This window comes from Schistocerca piceifrons, chromosome 3 (genome assembly GCF_021461385.2).
Source record: "Schistocerca piceifrons isolate TAMUIC-IGC-003096 chromosome 3, iqSchPice1.1, whole genome shotgun sequence".
NCBI lineage: Eukaryota > Metazoa > Arthropoda > Insecta > Orthoptera > Acrididae > Schistocerca > Schistocerca piceifrons.
This window is the reverse complement of record NC_060140.1, coordinates 530,594,813-530,616,079: the sequence shown is the minus strand read 5'-3', so window position 1 is coordinate 530,616,079 and position 21,267 is coordinate 530,594,813. Positions and strand designations below refer to the sequence as shown.

The window sequence follows — 21,267 nt, the reverse complement described above, 5'->3', positions numbered from 1 at the left end:
ACGATCACCTCTGAGCAGTAAGCTGTGAAGTGTGTTGTTTGCCCTTTCTAAGGCTGTACATATGTGGTTAGTTACAATGATGCCTGTCCATCAAAGAATTAAGGAGCCAGTATGTGTGTGTGTGTGTGTGTGTGTGTGTGTGTGTGTGTGTGTGTGTGCAGTACATAAATAGTATAGAAGTTAGAGAACAAACCTTTGATATGCAGTCATTGGCCTTGTACAGCAGAATTTCAGACATTCGCTTGATGGCTATTGAGAATGGTATGATTGTGTGTTCACAGTTCATTACTGCTGTACTGTGGTTGCCTCCAGTGCACTGAGTGCAAAAGACAGTATCACACGTCTCGCAGAACAACAGTTCCTACAAAGCATTTAACCAGCTCTTAATTCCAGGTCACATTTCAACATACAGTGTTACAATATTCATAAGACTATTTCTATACATTATATGTTACATATTTCCTTCATTGTGTCATATCTTAATGCTACATAATCAACAAAACAAATCCACTGAACTCTTGGGATAAATGAAATAGGTTGATACACACGAATGAACCAAACACTTACCTGGTTAATGTGCACCGAGCATTTTGGAATGACTTCCCTTCGTTGTCTGCTCATGAGGTCGAGCAACTGGTTAACGAGGAAAGAAGGTGGCAAAGCGCTCACACCTCCCCGTGGGATGGCAATCAATTCACGACAGATGGGGCAACGAAAGGCACCTGTATCACGCGTCTGTGATGCAGCAATGCGTGAGAGGCAGTGCAGGCATACGGTGTGGGAACATGGCAGCAACTTCGGTGTGTGCTCACCGCCGTCGTACATGCCTGCACAGAGAAACACGTCACTATATGACTTTTGGAGCGATAATAATACGCTAATGAGGACTAAAGAAAGCAACAATGGGTAATGGTTATGATGGTTATGGCGAAGAACCAAGTATAACTATAGCGTAAAGTAGGGAAACAATACGAAACGTAAGTCTGCATTGTCCGTATTAAGGAAGACTAGGTAGGGTCTAGCGTTCAGTCAGTGATGATAAAGCACAAGCTTGGATTAGAATTGGACTGGATAGGAAATTGGGTCATTTCCTTTTCAAAGGAACCATGCTTGTATTTGCTAGATTTCGTGAAATCACTGAACCCTTAATGTAAATTCCTGCTGCTCTCAAATCCCGTGTCTTAATCACAGTGCCACCAAATTTAGTATGGTGATAGAGCTCGTAGTGATGACTGACAATTGAACTTATATAAGCATTGTTTCTGAAGTTTGAATTGCGAACAAGTCAAGTACGTACTAACAGTGAATAATAGCTATTAAACTACCACTAAAAGAAATAATAACAGTTATCATTGATGATAATGGCTGCTTAATCTACCTGGGCTAAAGGCTACAAGTGGACATATTACACTGTCGGTGGAAAATGAATTATTCTTTGCTTAAAGCAAGGCAAACGGATAACTAAACTGGGTATCATATTTACTTTTAATTTCGAAGGATTCTCAATTTACTTCCTTACGTCTGCATGCAATTTTTCAATTACATTTCCATAAGGATGTAAGGTCACATCGCTAAATTACAGAGAAGCTTTCAAGTCTACAAGAAAATTAATTAGTTTTTATTGCGATTTTATAAAACCAGCCGTGAAAAAGGAATGAGGTAGTCAAGACGCTGAGAATGAAAATTAGTAGAAGTAATATCGGTGAGTGGTGGTTATCCCTACTAAATAATGAAGATTGCAGTATAATAGTCGGCAAAAGTGGTCAGAGATACTACCCCACTGGCTGGTGATTTACACACTGTGCACGGATCCCGAGTTTACAAGTGTTTCACGAGCCATCCGTTACGCATGGATCTTGAGATAACTCGTGTTTTCTACAAGCTGTCTGTAGATGCCGTCTGCTGTGATATATTGATATACTTTAACGACTTCATCTATTTAGGTGTTTACACCAGTAGTCAATGTTGCAAACTTGCCTTCATGTACCTTTTCTGTATTTAGCATTCTGATTGTATTTTGATATTACAAATTTGTCCTGAACTTCCCCCTGCTTTTAGAGTTAGCCCTATTCATAAAACGAAAGGAAATAAACAAATTTAAAATACTTCCGGAAATTTTTGACAATGATTATTCGAAGCGGCGGCTTGTGCAAAATTTTACGAATGTGCCTATTGCCTTTTGGCTTACAAAGTAGTAATCGTAATTAAATCGTATTCTATGCGTAAATCTTTAGAGAGCGTCTTACTTTTTCGTTTGGCCCACTCAGGCGAAATATTCTAGGGACTTTTGTTTTGATAATTTGATATTTACAAAGGTTTCAAACCAACAAGACAGCATTTACGAACAATTGCTTAACAATGTGAAGTATAAAATAAAATAGAAAAAAATGTTGGTAGCAGCAAGGATCCAACCTGGGCCAACGAATTGCCAGTTACTGCAGCTAAACTATACACCCACAGAGCAGTCACTACAATTGCTGCTCGAAAGCCTCTCATGCTCTATGCTCGGACATTACGTTACTCGCAGTTTGTGCGGTGAGCAACGTAGCACCCATAGTGTCGGGAGGGATGTCACGTCAGAGAAAGCGTAGGCATCGAGAGCAAGCGCAGTCGAAAACAGACAGCTGTGTCCCTTCTCTGAGTTGATCGAAGCCACGCTGACGATCATTTTAGCTCTGCAGTTGGTTTCAAGATATCGCAGACAGAGCACTACGAAACATGTTTTAGTCCGTTTTATTTGCATAACAGCACACATGAGAAGAGAAATGGCGTAATTTTAATGCGATTTCGGCTCGCATTCGAAAAGAAATGGTGTAATTTTTTGCGATTTCCAGCTCGCGTTCGAAGAGATGTGGGATAATCACAGAGCGATATTTACAGCGTGCTGCAGCACATTAGCACATGATAACAGGCCACCACATTATTCAGACGTTCCTAGTGACAATGAAGATCCAGGTGACAGTGTGCACGAATGTTTCTATGGTTCTGAGGACGATTTCAGTGAGGGTGACATCATTAGATTTGTAAAGAAGCATAAGTGGCAATTTTTTCACGTAATTCTGACAATAACAACGAGCGTAGCCTTCCTTTTTAGACGTCTTCTGATGGTGATTGTGATAGTGATAGTATCAGTGTGATTTTTTTCTGTACTCAGGTGACACGAAGACTTACGTGTTGAAAAGATAAGATATGGAATATCATCTACTAACCACGAGGATAGTCTTGCGAAATTCCAATTTTTTGAGTCCCCATTAAAGAGAGAGAGAGAGAGAAATGTGATTCAAAACCTGGGAACTTTTAAATTCACTGTATTAAAATCATGTTACTTCTCTCACATTCATTCACACACTCAAACACACCGATTCCTAAATCATTACTGTCGTCTAAAATAAACTATCTATTGTAGTGGGACGAAATTGAAGCGTCAACCATCCACCAGTGTCAGCCCAGTTTGCAGATGAATATAAGTTTAATTTAGTTTTGTTTATGTATTTTTGTAATATTTGTAATGGTTGTGAAGTGTCTAAAGTTTTGTATTTTTTTTTATGTTTCATGTACGGAGAGGGCGGCGCAACGAACGGAGACAGCATCTTCGTTGCCGGGACCGGAGAGAAAATTGCTGGCCACTATACGTCGCGGGTCGACAGCCAAAGAGCGACAGAAGATTCTGAAACCGATTTGTTGCGTCGTGCTTCTAAAAATTGAAAATGAATCATTTGTAATGTTTTGTACAACAATGACGTCGTAGAGAGTTTAATCTTATTGATACTGTTAGTTTTGTCTTGTCAAGGCTCAGGTTCACGTCTGTATGTAGGAAGAGAATAAACTAGTGGATGCTACTAAAGTTGAAATACGTGTTCCGAGGATTTATTTATGAAGAATTATGTGAATGAATTAATAATATATTTGACAAGATTATTGGATTTTGACAGCGTTCATCGCGACTTTGAATCTCAAAAAGTTTATTCAATGTGGTTCTATTATCGATTAAATCTGATAACGTGTATCAATATAAATTCTGAGGAGAAACCAACGACGTCTAAAATTGAAAAAGTTTACGCAAACCAATTGGCCCGAGTTACGTAATTCTGCGCATACGACTCAAATGATGTTTTACAGTTTCGTTCAAGAACCATTTTGAGACAATTTAAAAAGAATATAAATAATTTTGAAGTGGGTTGTAACTGACGTAGGTGACGAAGTCTACACACGGTCATATGTCGAAAGAAAATCATTTATAAGAAACTTACGTCGTTACACTACACTATCTACCGCTTGAGCCTTTGTCCCACAGTTTGCGCAGGGTCAGCCGGGTGCCGTTCCTGCCGCCCTCTGGGACGGAACCAGTGTACCCCAGCTGTCTTCACATAGCGTAAACCATGAAATAGTGCGAACGTGTTTCAAACGTCTGCGAGTCGTGTAACTGAGGCGGGACGTGGGGACCAGCCCGGTATTCACTTGGTGTGATCCGGAAAACTGCCTAAAAACCACATCCAGGCTGGCTGGTACACCGGCCTTCGTCGTTAATCCGCCGGGCGGATTCGATCCGGGGCCGGCGCGCCTACCCGAGTCCAAGAAGCAGCGCATTAGCGCTCTCGGCTAACCTGGCGGGTGTTTAAAATAAACTACTATATTATAAAAGGGGTACTGTAACAAACGGAAATATTAAATTGGGGTATAAAAGCGGACTGAAACTTTCCTGGCAGAATTTACCTGAGAACCAACTGGGACTAAAATCTGGCACTCTTCCCTTTCCTGGGAAAGTGCTCTACTGTCTAAGCTATCCAAGAACAATTCACAACTGCCTTCACAGCTTTACTTTCGCCAGCACCTAATCTCAGACCTTCCAAACTTGAGAAGCTCTCCTCCACTCCTGGTCACTAGATATACAGGAGATCTTCTGTGAAGTTTGGAACGTAGGAGATGAGGTACTGGTGGCAGTAAAACTGTAAAGACGTGTTGTGAGTCACGCTTGGGTATCTCAGTCGGTAGAGCGCTCGCCTGTGAAAAGCGAAAGTCTCAGGTTTGAGTCCTGTCCAGCACACAGTTTCAAGGCGTCGGGAACGTATAAAATCAGTGCACTCTCTGCTGCAGAGTGAACATTCGTTTTGTTTACAATGGAGTGATTTCATTTACCAAATAAATGTATCATCAGTGACCTTTAAAAGTATTTCAGTCTTCCACCTAATTACAAAGCTGCAAGGTCAGATGACAAAAAGGACGAGAAAAACTTAACACATTCATTTTATCATCAGATAAAATAGAGGTTACACACACAACGAAATTTGTTGCTTCACTCATTGCATATAGTGAGTAGTGCAGCTGGAGGGGAGACTCCTTGAGTCATACATCAGAGCCCTAGCCAAAGAAATGCTAAAATTGTTTCTTACATCAGTGGCCAGAATAAGGTATGTCATCTGCAGATCACTGGATTCACTAAGAGTGTCTCATACCTACATAGCACAACTTTTACAGACACACGACCTTGACAGTAAAGTAACAGCATGAAAACGAATAATTTATGATGGCGAAACGTCATTTGCAGGTATTCGCAACTGCTTCAGTTGCAGATTTGTTTCTGTGGGGAGGACAGCACAACAGACATTGCAGAACAAAAAACCGCAGTCCCAGCGTATAATATCTGTGAAAAGAGTCAAAGAAAGTTTGGTTTAGAGCCTTGTGTTGAATAGATGTGCCGTATGTTACCCCTCACAGTAAGGTAGTGTTAACTTGTAACTGTGTTGGCCAACTTATTAGTACATCTCCCCATATCCTTCGTGGAGATCAATCACACTGAAGACCCCGACATGCTTTGAACACGCTGTCTTCTGACGTGTAGTAGATTTATACGTAGATGCAAAACTCTGAACTGTCTTTGACTTTCAGTCCCACAGGTATCACACACCAGGGCTGTGACTCTTTGGTCTGCGATATCGATGATGCTAAAGGAGGAGGTGATGGACACACATTGGCTCTGGTGTGGTGCTGGCACAGGTGCACGTGACCAGCCATTCCAAGGCTGGCTGCTGGGCAGTGTGCAGCTGCGTCGTTTCTTCTTGTCTGTGACATGGTGGGGATGGCATTTATTTGATATGTGTCCAAGTACGTCGATGGTGACAGTGGCTGGCCAAATTATGACTGAGGCTGAGCAAGTACTGTCAATGGGCGGTGCTGTGGTGTTTATGTTGCTGTAGGTGGAGGCAGCGGAGTCGGTGGTCGCAGAGTTGACGGTTGGTAGGGCTTGAGTTGGTGCAGTGACGGGGCAGATGTCGTCCGAAGACAGGTGCGATGATAGGGCCATGCAATCAACGTGCGAGGGTAGCTGACAGGCCTGTATGAGTGGGTGGATGGGTGATGGGGGTTCCTGAAGATCACGTCATGGATTGTTAAAGAGGTCATCATCGATAATTTTAACGCTAACGCCCTCAGGTTGGAAGTTTCAAACGTCAATAGTGACAACTGTTGCTGCATGGGGTGGTCTCGAGGGTTGCGTGTGGCATGCCATCGTGGTCTAAGGGTAGCGTGTTTGATTGATAACACGTCCCCGTTCCCGGGTTCGAATCTTACTACCGCTTAAATTTTGATTAATAATCAGAATTGGCGGCCGAAGGCTCCTTGCATAAGAAGTCATCCTCATTCAGCGAACGGCGTTGTCAAAGAGGGCGGAGTAGCGGACAGAGGTTCAGGGCACTCTCTTGTCCTTGGGGTGGCAAACTGCCTCTAAAGGCGGAAGAATCAGCAATGACAAGGAAGACAATGGAAACCACTACACCAAAGACACATAATGTGTATCCGCAGGACATGTGGCCTGTAATTAAAAATTGTCATGATGTTCTCTCCATTGGCAAAATATTCTGGAATAGTCCCCCACTCGGATCTCTGGGAGGGAGGTGGCCATGAGGAAAAGATTGAACAACCGATAACGTTCTACGAGTCTGGGCGTGGAATGTCAGAATCTTGTACGTGGTAGGGAAGCTAGCAGATCTGAAAAGGGAAATGCAAAGGCTCAATCTAGATATAGAAGGGTCAGTGAAATGAAATTAAAAGACAAGGACTTCTGGTCAGATGAGTGTAGGGCAAAATCAACAGCGGCAGAAAATGGTATAATGGGAGTAGGATTCGTTACGAATAGGAAGGTAGGGGAGAAAGCGTATTACTGTGAACAGTTCTGTGATAGGGTTGTTCTTATCGGAATCGACAGCGAACCAACACCGCCAAAGATAGTTTAGGTATACATACCAACATCGCAAGCTGAAGATAGAGAGATATACTTTCTCTATGAGGATATTGAAAGGGTAATAGAGTACATATAGGGAGATGAAAATCTTAAAGTCTTGGGGGACTGGACGGCAGTTGTAGGAGTAGAAGAAAAGGTTACAGGAGAATATGGGCTTGGGACAAGGAATGAGAGAAGAGAACGACTAACCGAGTTCTGTAATACATTACAGCTAGTAATAGCGAATACTCTGTTCAAGAATAACAAGAAGAGGTGGTATACATGGAAAAGACCGAGTGATACGGAAAGATTTCATTTACATTACATCATAGTGAAACAGAGATTCCGAGATCAAATACTGGATTGTAAGGCGTACCCAGGAGCAGATATGGACTCAGACCATAATGTAATAGTGATGAAGAGTAGGCTGAAGTTTAAGATATTAATCAGGAAGAACCAATACGCAAAGAAATGGGATACTAAGGAATGACGAGGTATGATTGAACTTCTCTGAGGCTATAGATGCAGCAATAAGGAATAGCTCAGTAGGCAGCACAGTTGAAGAGGAATGGACATTTATAAAAATAGCAATCACAGAAGTTGGAAAGAAAACACAGGCACAAAAAAGGTAACTGCGAAGAAACCGTAGGTAGCAGAAGAAATACTTCAATTGATCGATGAAAAAAGTAAGTACAAAAACGTTCAGGGAAGTTCAGGAATACAGAAATACAAGTCGCTGAGGGTGTGTTAGATGACGATTAGTTTGTCTTTAGGAAAGGTAAAGGCACCAGAGACGCAATTCTGAAGTTGCGGTCGATAATGTACGTAAGACTAAAGAAAAATCAAGACACGTTAATAGGATTTGTCGACCTGAGAAAAGCGTTTGACAATGCAAAATGGTGCAAGATGTTCGAAACTCTGAGAAAAATAGGGGTAAATTAGAGGGAGAGACGGGCAACATAATAAGTACAAGAGCCAAGAGGGGATAATAAGAGTGGGCGACCAAGAATGAAGTGCTCAGATTAAAAAGGTTGTAAGACAGGGATGGAGTCTTTCGCTCCTGGTGTTCAATCTCTACATCGAAGAAGCAATTATGGAAATAAAAGAAAGGTTGGGGAGTGGGATTAAAACTAAAAGCGAAATGGTATTAATGATACGACTCGCTGTATCCTGAGTGAAAGTGAAGAAGAATTACATGATCTGCTGAATGGAATGAACAGTCTAATGAGTGCAGAGTACGGATTGAGAGTAAATCGAAGAAAGACGAAAGTAATGAGAGGTAGCAGAAATGAGAACAGCGAGGAACTTAACGTCAGGATTGATGGTCACGATGTAGGTGCAGTTAAGGAATTCTACTACCTATGCAGCAAAATAACCAATGACGGACGGAGCAAGGAGGACGTAAGATGCAGACTAACACTGGCAAAAAGGACATTCCTGTCCGGGAGAAGTCTACTAGTATCAAACATAGGCCTTAATTTGAGGAAGAAATTCCTGAGAATGTACGTTTGGAGCACAGCACTGTATGTAGTGAAACGTGGTCTGTGGGAAAAACGGAACAGAAGAGGCTCGAAGCATTTGAGATGTGGTGCTGAAGACGAATGTAAAAAATTAGGTGGACTGATAAGGTAAGGAATGAGGAGGTTCTGCACAGAATCGGAGAGGAAAGGAATATATGGAAGACACTGACAAGGAGAAGGGACAGGATGACAGGACATCTATTACGACATCAGGGAATGACTTCCATGGTACTAGAGGGAACTGCAGGCGGCAAAAACTGTAGAAGACAGACATTGGAAAAAATCTAGCAAATAACTGATTACGTTGGTTGCAAGTGCTACTCTGAGATGAAGAGGTTGGCACAGGAGAGGAATAATCTGTTGCGGGCCGCATCAAAGCAGTCAGATGACTGCTGACTAAAAAAAAAAGAGGTGGTGGGGCCATCGTCCTATTTCGTTTGGTGTCACAGAGGTAACAGAAAGTATCAAAGAGTGCCGACTCAAATTCGCGTCATCGGTCAGGGACGACTATCTTGGGACTGCTGAAGCAGGACATCCGCATGTCGAAGGCCCAAGAACTAGATTCTGCTGTGATATCTTTGATGGGTACTGCTTCAAGCCAGCGAGACACACAGTCGATGATTGACAATATTTATTTGAAGATTTCCAATTTGGAAAAGGAGCTGACTAGATCCAAATGTGTGTATCGGAATTGTACATGTGCTATCTCGAAGCGACCGAGGGCTGGTTGTGCACGAAGCACAGTCCAATACAGTCAGCTTTACTGCACAACTGGCACGTATCCCACAACACCACCATCACGGTTGTGGCGCCGACTGCGAAGTATACAAGACACAAACCTCGAACCCGGCCACTTTGGACTCTTTGGATAGTCAGACTTCCTCAGCAATTGCAACTTGCCATGATTCCACACGAAGCAGAGCTGCTAAACTGAAAACTTGCTGCAGTGGATAGATTATTTATGATCCTACATCAGCATCATATAAACTTCAGAGACACCATACTATCCGAGCTTGTCAGAGCACTTCAACACATTACACACACCGAGTCACTCTGAACGGAGCTGGGAACAGGCGACAATAACGTCACTGCCATGATTCCAGGTGTGCCCGCCCGATCTCACACAGTACCACCCCTGCAGCTCAACATTTTGATGCCCTACCCTGTTGCCACTACTATACAACTGTGCTGGTACCATGCACAATTCAGCAACACCGCATGCAACTGCCAGCTTCTCTGCTCTTTCCCAGATGCCAAGTATGGACCAAAGTAGGCCCAAATGCCCGCACGCTGACAAGTTACCTTCGCACATGCCAAGTTGGACACACATCCTCAATGATGGATAAGCTATCACACAGCCACCTGTATGCCCTTGATCACACAATTCAAGTACATACTTTCTCATGGACACTGGCTCCAGTGTAAGTACAGTCCATAAGACAGGTTCACAAAGTTAAATGACACATCGTTGATTCAACTTTGAGCCTGTGAGGTAACGGGCGGGCCGTGGCGTCCTGAAAATATTCTAAGTTCGGAGATGGCGTGGCCGAGCTGTGGCCTCTTGGTGGGTCGCGGCCTGGCAGCAACCACGTAGTGCCGAACGTTAGCTTAGCATCCTGCCGCGCAACGGCCGGTCTAGCCACGTGGCTGGGAATTGATGAAGGAGACACACTGGGAGTCCCAAAGATGGCGGACTTTGTGAAACACTTATTGAGCAAGCAGTAAAGGAAACAAAAGAAAAATTTGAAGTAGGAATTAAAATTCACGGAGAAGTAGTAAAATATTTGAGGTTTGCCGATGACATTGTAATTCTGTCAGAGGCAGCAAAGGACCTGGAAATACGTTGAACGGAATGTACAGTGTCTTGAAAGGAAGATATTAAGATGAACATCAACAAAAGCAAAAAGAACATAATGGAATGTAGTCCAATTAAATCAGGCGATGAAATTAAATTAGGAAATGCGACACTTAAAGTAGTAGATGAGTTCTGCTATTTAGGGAGCAAAATGACAGATTATGGTCGAAGTACAGAAGATATAAAATATAGACTGGCAATAGCAAGAAAAGCGTTTGTGAAGAACAGAAATTTGTTAACATCGAGTATAGATTTAAGTATCAGGAAGCCTTTCTAAAAGTATTTGTATGGACTGCAGCCATGTATGGATGTGATACATGGACGACAAGTAGTTTAGACAAGAAGAGAATAGAAGCTTTCGAAATGTGGTGCTACAGAACAATGCTGAAGATTATATGGGTAGATCACGTAACTAATGAGGAGGTACTGAATAGAACTGGGGAGGAGAGAAATTTGTGTCACAACTTGACAAGAAGAAGGGATCGATTGGTAGGCAGCATGGAGGGTAAAAATCGCAGAAGGAGACCAAGAGATGAATATACTAAGCAGATTCAGAAGGATGTAGGGTGCAGTAGTACCTTGGAGATAAAGAAGCTTGCACAGGATTGAGTAGCATGGACAGCAACATCAAACAAGTCTCTGGACTGAAGACCACAACAATAACAATAACAACAGGCAGTAACAGCGCACCGATGTGGCGTACGTATATGAGTTGCGGGGATTTGCAAGCTTGTTAACAGTCCTCTACCTCCCCCCCGCTCCGCCATCACAAACCGTGAACACTGCCTAACCTATGATACGTCATTGCAGTCTACGGTGCCAGTGAACTAGAACTGGTAGTGATTTGTGTTTGTTTTCTTTTGTTTTGTTTTAGGGCTCAAAAACAACTGGGGTGAAGACAGCTAAAAACAGGGACGTGACGAAAGGGCTTCAAAAGGCACCATACAGAAACGGAGGTCCAAGACTAAGAATTAAATGGTCTTCTCCATATTGCTTTGCGGATAAAAAGTAAAACGCGATCGACAGCCCGCTCGTCACTCGCTAAAACGGCCGATAAGTCAGATGGCAGACCCAAAAGGGAACGTAAACGGTTAAAAAATGGGCATTCCGTCAGGAAGTGACGGACAGTCAAAACTTGGGTGCAATATGTTCAAAGTGGTGGAGGAGCGCTAATCATCAAATGATGATGGCCAAAAAGGTAGTGCCCCATACGCAACCTAGTTAAAATGACCTCCTCCCGGCGGGAGGGTCGAGAGGAGTAGTCCAACCCGCTGGAAGAGGCTTAATAATTCCGAGCTTATTCCCATGAAGGGAGGACCAATGGCGATGTCACAGGGACACCACCTCCTGACAGACGGCAACACAGAGATCACTGGAGTGAATATAGGAACAAGTGGGCTGAGGTACGAGGACTGCTGCCTTGGCAGCAGCCTCGTATCCTAGGAGACCGACATGACCAGGAACCCACAAAAACATCACAGTAGCTCCTGGAGTGAGCAAGTGACAGTTTTCCTGCATCCATTGCACTAAGGGATGGGTGGTTTACAGCGCACAGAGACTTTGAAGGGCGCTGAGAGAGTCTGAGCAGAGGACACAATTGAAAAGCATGTGTCGCCGGATGTATTCCGTGGCCCGATACAGGGCGAAGAGCTCGGCTGTAAAGACTGAGCAGTGCGCTGCAAGTCGATATCGAAAGACGTGGGCACCAATGACGAAGGCACACTTGACACCACAGTCAGTCTGAGAGCCATCAGTATGTACAAAGGTACTATTGCGAAGGCCGGCCGGGGCGGCCGAGCGGTTCTAAGCGCTACAGTCTGGAACCGCGCGACCGCTACGGTCGCAGGTTCGAATCCTGCCTCAGGCATGGATGTGTGAGATGTCCTTAGGTTAGTTAGGTTTAAGTAGTTCTAAGTTCTAGGGGACTGATGACCTCAGAAGTTAAGTCCCACACTGCTCAGAGTCATTTTTTAACTATCGCGAACTTCCATGCGAAAGTCGTGAAACTGAAGGCGATAGAGCGAGGCTGGAGTAGTGTCCTTAGGAAGCGAACAAAGGCCAAGGTTAACACGGACCGCTTCACGAAGCCAAGGTGGTGAAGGGTTCACACCCATCGGGAAAGTTTAGTGTGAAGTTAAGCCGCCGTAGCATGTGATGAAAGTGGACTCCGTGAGGTAACAGAGAAGACGGACGCGGCACATACTGGCGATTAAAGGAATCATCGAAGAACGAGGCATAGGATGGGCGGCAAGGCACATCAGACAAACGGCATACATACGTGCTGAGGAGAAAGTCACGGCGGTAGGACAGTGGTAGTTCAGTAGCTTCAGCATACTGACTCTCAACCGCGCTAGTGTAAAAGGCGCCAGTGGCCAACGGATGCCACGAAGGTGGATAGTGTTGAGACAGCTTAAGAGGGATGGATGTGCAGACGCACAAACAAAGCACCCATAGAATGAGATTTTCACTCTGCAGCGGAGTGTGCGCTGATATAAAACTTCCTGGCAGATTGAAACTGTGTGCCGGAACAAGACTCGAACTCGGGACCTTTGCCTTTCGCGGGCGAGTGCTCTACCAAGCACTGACTTATATGCGCATTAAGGTCACCTAGTAGCAGAAATGGTGGAGGTAGCTGCCCAATAAGCTGAAGGAAGTCTGCCTTGGTGACATTGAATGACGGAGGGACATAAATGGTACAGAGAGAAAAAGTCAGGTGAGGATGGAAAAGGCGAACTGCAACGGCTTGAATAAGGGTAGTCAGGGAGATGGCTGGACTATGAACGTCATCGAGTATGAGCAGCTTGACTCCCCCATGAGATGGAATGCCGACCTCAGGGTTCAAATGGTTCTGAGCGCTATGGGACTTAACTTCTGAGGACATCAGTCTCCTAGAACTTAGAACTACTTAAACCTAACTAACCTAAGGACCACACACATCCATGCCCGAGGCAGGATTCGAACCTGCGACCGTAGCGGTCGCGCGGTTCCAGACTGAAGCGCCTAGTACCGCTCGGCCACACCGGCCGGCCGACCTCAGGGGGAAGGTCGAAACGACCTGGGAAGAAGTGTGAAAGCTCAAAGCGGTCGTGAGGACACTATTTTGTTTCCTGAAGGCAGAGTACAAGGGGACGCTGCGATGCTAAAAGCAGCTGTAAATCCTCTTTGTGCGACCAAAGGCCGCGAACGTTTCATTGAAAAAGAGTCATGATGACGAAGAAATGAAAGGGTGTCACATCAGCGGCTGCCGAGTGGCAGCCTGCAAAAACTCGCTAGCACAGGGCACAGAAGCGGGAGGATCCTGCTCCATGAGATCCACAGAAGCATCTGCTTTCTTGAGCTGTCGGTTTGTGGAGTCCAACGCAGAAAAACGGATGGTGGTGTGCACTGGCGACACTGGGGCCGGACAGGCTAAGCTATCAAGTGGCAACACCGTCGAAGAGGATCATCGAGTCAAAGGAGAAGACCATTTGCATTTGTTGGACTATTTTGAGTCTTTCCAGTTAGCAGAGGGAGACTCAGGTGTTGTTTGGCTCGAGGGATATAGGAAGTCTTCACGGGAGTACTCCTATCCTTTCCGGCCTACCGGTTGTGTAGCTGGTGGCTTCTCCCCTTAGAGGCGGGAGTTTGATGGTTTGTTGCACAGCTGGATGGGTTGATGGCGATGCTACCTCGACAGTGGGCGATTTCACAACCCCAGAGCTGAATTTGAGGTCGCATTTCTGTGTGGCCATGTCCTTCATGGAGTGAGAGGTAATAAGAACAGAACTATAAGTGCCAGACGGGAGAACGCGGGGTTTGCGATTAGCCAATAACTTGCGAGCGACAGGATCGAACAGGGTAGCCGTGGAGAAGCGACGCGGCATGCAGTTGTTGAGCTTGAGAATCAGAAGTAGTCTCCAAAAGCAAAGTGGCATTCCGTAAACGAGAGCAGGATTTCACAAGTCTGGCAATGGCGTCAACACCTTTCTGAATAATAAACGGATTTACCGTTGCAAATGATTGGCTCATTGCGAGAAAATCCTCCGTGATTGCCAGCGTCTCCGATGGAGCGCTCCTTCCAACTGGAGGCCTCCTTCACAAGGGAGCGCATCCGCCTTATGCCATTGTTCACACCTCAGGTCACATGTCCTGAACACCTGACAGAGAGACCAACCGGCAAACTGCGAAGGTAGCAGCGCAGACAATCACCCCTCCCTGGTCGTGGCCTGTACCAGGGGATACGTTAGAACCCTACCTGTCGACCCGGGGTTGGGAATTACGCGTTACCCAGTCACCTTTTACGGGTCAGACGCGTGGGCCGGCCATCAGGAGCGCACAAGGAGGAAGAAGAAAAAGATGAACCTTAAACGCTGAAGTCGAGGAAGGACAGAAGAAGGGAACTGAAGAAAGGAAAAGGGAACGAAAAACAGCGGTGAGACTATTCTTATGTCAGTGACAGACAAGTGCCGGCCGCTGTGGTCGAGCGATTCTAGGCGCTTCAGTCTGGAACCGCGCGATCGCTACGGTCGCAGGTTCGAATCCTGACTCAGTAAAATTCAGACATATTCCCCAAGGGAGGGGGAAAAGAATAGCAAGAGGACAGACATGCAGCACGGAAGGAAAAGATGCTGCAAAGGCTGGGGCCCCGTGGTAGCCAAGCACGAACCCGCCCAAGAGTGACGAGCTCCCTGGAAGAGTTGGGGGGGGGGGGGGGGGGCGTGATCTGTGTTTAGTAACAGCATATTTTTGTTAGCAGCTTTTTCGCAATGGAAAAAAAGGTATTCATATGATGCGAGCTATAAATTGGAAGTACAGCATATATGAAGAGGACAACGATGACGACGACGAAGAAGAAGAAGAAGAAGAAGAAAGTTAAGATGATTTTCAAGGATTTTAAAGGTCAGTTCAGTTTCATAAGCGAAGAATTATTTTTTTTTTTAGTCTGGCTTTGCAACCTAATGATGAAAATGGTAAAATTTTATTTCTAAAAAGATCCTTACAAATTAAGGTGCGTCTTATAATCTTAAAGATACGGTATATTAATATGATATTCTGAGAGAATATGTGAACATTTACTTCTCTAACACATACAGTATGTGCACAGAGAAGTTACACTTAACTATCAACTAGAAGAACAGGCAGATAATACATTTTCAGCAGTCCAATTTTTCTCATAAACACAAAATAATGCTGGCTCAAAAATGAAAGCTAAATGTTGTTTTAACAAAAGAACGGGTCAGGTGGATGAAGTGTATGCTAATGCTGTCTGTCGGACGGTAAGTAGTATGAGAAGTTCTAAGTTCCTCTGCAAAAATCCTTCCGGAAGCACAACATATGCACCTGGATTAAGCGCGAATTTGTGTAAAATGCGTTCCTATAAACATTGCCTGAAAGATGCTTCATTTGTAAGTATAATGATGTTGTCAGTGACCTATTGACCTATGTAGCGTTGCTGGGAAAGGGATTGAATTGGTAAATATGGCATCTTGCTGCTATCCGTCTGCAGGGTCGGTTTAACTCCTAAGCGACGAAAGCCGCCGCTTGGGGGCCACGCTGTGAGGGGCAACAGAGGCTTCCAAGTGCAAGATTTGTAACACAGTTAGTAGGGAAAACTGACATGGATGAAAGCGTACGCTGGAAAGGGGGAAGAGAAGGGGGGGATGCGAAATGGTAAGTCGCCTGTGTAGGAAAATGTTCTCGGACCACCCCAGTTGGTCTGACAGCAAATTGTACAACCGTGTGGCCACATTGTACTCACTTGGTGGTGAATTAACGATTGACATGAAGATACTGCACTTATCACCATTAACAGTGTCACTTGCAGGTTGCACAAACCTCTTCCATTCAGGAACTGCTGGCTGCACTGGGTGGAGCCACCTGCCACACATCCGCAGACTACCTTGCAAGGTGGGTGTAACTATGTCTGATGAATGGGACTGATCGTGTTTAAAACTAGAACGGTATCTGCTGTAATGCATTGGTTGACTTTTGTTGAAATATCTGAAGGTCAGTCATACCTAGGTGGGCTACTATTACAGAGGGAGCCAATTTAGGCCTCTGGGGCTCTTCAGAAGCTGGGAGAGCTGATGCTTGGGTGATACATTTGATACCCTCAAGCTACGAAACGTATTCCAGCCATTGACAGCCGAGGAATGAAATCGACTTTGTCCAAAACATACTGTCAGCATGTTACACCTTGGACGGGCTCTTCAGTGTGGTAGGCAGTTCACAGCTCAGCTATTGGGCTTTTCTGCATAATATCTCTTAGTAGCTACAAATAAATACATACTTAGTAAACTGAAAGTAACTCCACTATATAAACACGAACTCATGGAAGTGTTTTGTCTACTCACATGGGATAAGTGGACGCTGGGGAGGTAGAGTCTGTCTGTAAACTGAAAAGCGATCTGCACTCGTGGTAGGAGAAGTTACCTTTCCGGAAGAACGCGACAGCTGCCGAAGAGGGTGACTAAGAATTGATTTCCCCTCTAGCATAGTAGAACAGTGTGCAGATGTTTACACATATTTTGTCCATACGCGTTTCTTGGGTTAGTATAATGAGTATCCGGCCGCTGTGGCCGAGCGGTTCTAGGAGCTTCAGTCCGGAACCGCGCAGCTGCTACGGTCGCAGGTTCGAATCCTGCCACGGGCATGGATGTGTGTGATGTTCTTAGGTTGGTTAGGTTTAAGTAGTTCTATGTCTAGGGGACTGATGACCTCAGATGTTAAGTTCCATAGTGCTCAGAGCCATTTGAACCATTTTTTCATAATGAGTAATCCTTACAATTCATACCTATATTCCATGTAGCGTCAACATACTCTGTGCAGAATAAACACCCCCTGGCATGACTACACACTGCGTCACCAGTGATTCAGAAGTCGAGCTGCGGAAGGGTCGTTATAACTTTGTGAAATACCCTGTAGTTGATTTCTGTAACGTAGTGAGGCAGAGATAATGGAGAACTGCCTGCTCGTTACTCATTTTGCAGACCTGTGAAGGAGGGAAGTACATGACCACGATCTTGCGACCTACCTACCCTTGTGCTCCTACCCTCCACCCCAATTTTTCCATCTTGTCACACCCCCAAAACAAAGTTTAATCATTAACACCGTTCTGCTGCACTTAGATATGGTACAAACATTTAATAGTATTCCTAACAAGTATTATTTAACACTATAGATTAATTATATACCATTAAAACACTGTTTTTAATAATCTACAATTTTACCATCCCCTGCTACGCGGAAACTATGAGTCCTGGGGAAAAATGAAAAGGATCTTTTCTGTAGGAAATTTACTGTAGCACAATTGTGTACTGCGAAACATTCTTGCTAGAACTCGCAGTTTTGAGTTATTCAAGAAAAACAAAAAAAAGTTCTTCAAATCCCCCCCCTCCCCCCCCCCCCCCCCCACACACACATTCTAGCCCACACCCCACTGATCAGTATTATTAGTATTTTATTTATTACACTCCTCCACCCCTACTACTGCAGAAAAATTTGCGACTTCACGAATTTTTTCCCCTAACTTTCCTTCGTTGACTGGACTTGTGTTGCTCTTGTGAGGCCTGCAGAACATGGCGAGAGTGAGTGAGTGAATGCTTCATTTTGGAGACTACTGTATCTTGTACATGAGTGACCGCTTCCCTCTGTGCAGGTCCCACGACGGTAGATGAGCAGGAGGATGTCAGCCGAGGAGAACGACAGATGACGTATTACTGCCTGTAATGACATAGCATAGCTTCTCTGATACAGTAGGGTTCTCAATAACTGTAATTTTAAGGCTGACGGACTTTGTATCTCACAAAAAAATTCCATACATTGAACCCTTTTAAGATGTAGGTATAGTTGGGAAATTTGGAGAAGCAAAAAGAGTTGGTCTATCCAGTGCTCTGCAAGGTGAAAGATGAATATTACACATTGTTATCTTGAAAAGAACTTGCCTTTTTACACCACGTGATTTAGCATATGTTTTCAGAGTAAGGAGCAGGAGGAGGAATGACTTCATCGCATGTATAACACTGACCTACTGATATAATCCCTCTGTTGGAATCTATTATCCCGTTACACCGACGTGAGAGATGTTCACTGTGCCAGAAGTTTAGTTCCTCTGCATGTGTTTCGGAAACTGCTTACGTTCCACAGAAGTACATAAACCATTTATCGATGAGGCTTTCCCTCCCCATTCCCTTCCGTAAGTTTAAGAATCCAAATCAGAAGGGGGAGAAATTACAATATTTGCTGTCTCACTCACTGGCCTGGAACTTGCATACAAATTTGTATTCATCATTTGAGGTCACAGACATCTTTTGGAGCTTGTTTGGACTCAGTTATCTTAACATATCATTACTCTCTTTCTTTAACGACAGAAGTAACTTAGGCAGCAATATATTGGCTAATTATTTTCCTCTGTGTTGTTACTGCAGGTGATATGGTGTGTTATTTATTGGAACTGATCCAGGGTTAGCAGCGGGTAAAATAGCAGTTGCAAATCTCGAGGTACACTTGGATAAGCCAGAGTTTTACAACCTGTGTCTGTATTAATACTAGAGTTCTCCATATAATCTTCACAGTTGGCTCTACAGTGGAACATATAGTACATTAAGAGACGTTTCAGAGATTTTTAGGTCCTCTTTGCCTCTGTGTATAGTATATAATTTGCCTTTCTTAGGTATTAAGATTTCGTTATGTAATTTCTTGACAGATTTTAAACAGCAGCGAGTTCCTTCAATATCCTTCTGGATATGTAGTGGCGAAATTCCGGAAAAGAATCTTATCTCCTTTTCACTACAAGACAATTATTCTTATTTGCTACACATGGCCTCTTACATTGAGAAGTATCATTGTATCCCCAAGTTCTTATTTGAAGAATCAGGTAGTTCTGTCCTCAGATCATTTATTCTGAGTGTTGTCATTGTGTCAGCTATTTAACCAGTAAAAACTAGGTTTTCCCAGTATTTTTAATCTAAATATAATGACAAATTACACATTTACAAATGCTTCTTGAAATTGAACTTCATGATTCTTAATTTATATTAAGTTCTTTCTCTGCAAACATTCAGTTTCATCAAATAAGTTCGGTTAGCCACTGCTTCCACCCCACCCCCCTAACATCCTCAGATTGATAACACTAAATATTTATATAACAATAAATATAGTATCAAAAATTCAAAGATGCCCAGCTATTTCTTCAAGGAGCATTTCTGCATCAGTCATTTTTAATGAGATACAGCTATTGCACTTGCAACTATTCCTTTCTCATCATTAGAGCCATTTCCTGATGGTGTGACACTTAGAATTCTAACATCTTTTATGAATATTTGAGACAATAGAGATACGTATGTGTCAGTAGCTGAAGCAGAAACCATTTCAAAAGGATTTTCAACACACGGATCAGAGATGATTATTATATCCTTAGCTTTTACGACTACAATATAATTCATAATTCCTTCAGCGTAAAGTATGGGAAATGACAATGAAAGCTGGAGGAAAAAAAACAGGAAACATAATCAGTGACGAAGGTGGGTAAATAGAGAGACTTTGGAGGGAAGGGTGTACGAGAAGTATATGTGCGATGTAAGAGGTGAATGAAGTACCTACATTCGTGTTACATTCAGCAGCATATTCAGCATCACATTATACATTGCCATTGATGTTCAGGCGTAACCACAAGCGCCGGAACGAAAATGAACGCAAGAGAAGAGAAGGCGGTGAAACGACGTCGGCCAGTGGTGCGCTGATTAGGACTGCACCACGGCAGCAGCGGCCTCTGCAGGAGGAGAATATAAGCGCCGCTCCTACCCGCCTAGGGCGGACATTAGTGGACAGTATTCGCAGAGTATTAGCGCGACCTGGCAGAGAGTGCTACGATAGCAGTTAGTAATGATCCACAAACTGTGTGCTTAACTTGCTTGAACATTATATATACCAAAGGACTCTGATTTACGTAGCATGTAGCCCATCGCTTGCGACACCACTGTTATTTCAAAGTTAAGCATTGTCAGTTTGCTTTATTGAAATAAAACTACTAATGTTATCTTTAATTGTTGTATAGCATTCGAGAACGCAGCATCCCTTAGGCGCTATATACGAGACGAGAGGGCAAGACACCACATTCGACATGGTCACTGTTCAAATACTGCCATGGCAATAATAAAAGAATGAAAATATTTGCAGCTCTGTTCACAAATTGCTGATGTCAAGAAAGCTGAGTAAATAAACTCAGTCGGATACACAGCTGAATGTTTCCACCTGCAGCAAAGACACACAGACAATGTTAAGATGGCACACACTGGAATTTTTTTGAAGATTATGCTTTAAACAAAACTAAAAGAATAGACAGCTGCTGTTCAAATTTTGACCGAAACCGAAATGACTGTTGTTAATTATATTCTTTCATGCTTGATGGAATGGGCTGGCTACTTACATAGGCAAGTTCCACAAGTGAGAAAACTCTCGTTGAAGTCTTCATAGTTGATGGAGACCGTCTCGACGAGTGTTGAGCTCATGCTCACCATCCTCTCGCCGAGTCGAGTTCTGTAAAAAAGAAAAAAAAACATGAAATTAAAACCTGCCTTGTTATCTCTGTGAGGTTTTAGTTTTACTGTGATGAATCCTCCGGAGGAGGGGAGAGACAATTATTCAGCATCATCAAACGTCTTTAATCAAAAGCACACTTTACAAGATATTAATTTTTT

General features: G+C 43.8%; 1 protein-coding gene across 3 annotated transcripts in view; it reads right to left on the bottom strand.

The window, feature by feature from the left end:
- Positions 1 to 21,267, bottom strand: part of LOC124789349 (tripartite motif-containing protein 2-like) — a 423,313-nt gene that overhangs the window by 47,088 nt on the left and 354,958 nt on the right. For all 3 annotated transcript variants that reach the window (XM_047256674.1, XM_047256673.1, XM_047256675.1), the window contains exons 2-4: positions 20,997 to 21,106; positions 568 to 827; positions 194 to 361 (exon numbers count right to left, since the gene is read on the bottom strand). In XM_047256674.1, the coding sequence (XP_047112630.1) occupies positions 194 to 361; positions 568 to 827; positions 20,997 to 21,106 (538 nt within the window). The remainder of the gene's footprint in view (positions 1 to 193; positions 362 to 567; positions 828 to 20,996; positions 21,107 to 21,267) is intronic.